Source organism: Penaeus monodon, chromosome 32 (genome assembly GCF_015228065.2).
Source record: "Penaeus monodon isolate SGIC_2016 chromosome 32, NSTDA_Pmon_1, whole genome shotgun sequence".
In the NCBI taxonomy this organism is placed as follows: Eukaryota; Metazoa; Arthropoda; class Malacostraca; order Decapoda; family Penaeidae; genus Penaeus; species Penaeus monodon.
The window spans coordinates 20,172,104-20,172,402 of record NC_051417.1 but is presented as its reverse complement, the minus strand read 5'-3'; the positions used below and the strand labels follow the sequence as shown (position 1 = coordinate 20,172,402).

Sequence of the window (299 nt, the reverse complement as noted above, 5' to 3'; positions counted from 1 at the left end):
TACAGCCCACTAGGTAGTCCAAAAATAAAAATGAAGTAAAAAGTGTCAAGTAAAATGTCCTTCTACAACAAGCAGATAGCATTCTTATGTTGCCATCCTTTCAGGTTACCTGTTCCAGGGCCAGGAGGAGCACCCATGGTGGCAATTGCAGAACACCGAGGAAAGAAGAAGGAAGTTGTGGTGCAGTGTGCTTTGGAGGCATGCAGACTTCTGGATAGGATTGGTATTTTGAGACAAGCTAAACATGGTGAGTTTTTTCTGTCTTCCTTTTGCTTTATTTCTATGATTATTGTTGTCTG

At 41.5% G+C, this 299-nt stretch overlaps 1 protein-coding gene across 1 annotated transcript in view; it reads left to right on the top strand.

Moving 5' to 3' along the window:
* Positions 1 to 299, top strand: part of LOC119593588 (kanadaptin-like) — a 2,032-nt gene that overhangs the window by 1,312 nt on the left and 421 nt on the right. The window contains exon 3 of the mRNA XM_037942542.1: positions 105 to 247. Within this exon, the coding sequence (XP_037798470.1) occupies positions 105 to 247 (143 nt within the window). The remainder of the gene's footprint in view (positions 1 to 104; positions 248 to 299) is intronic.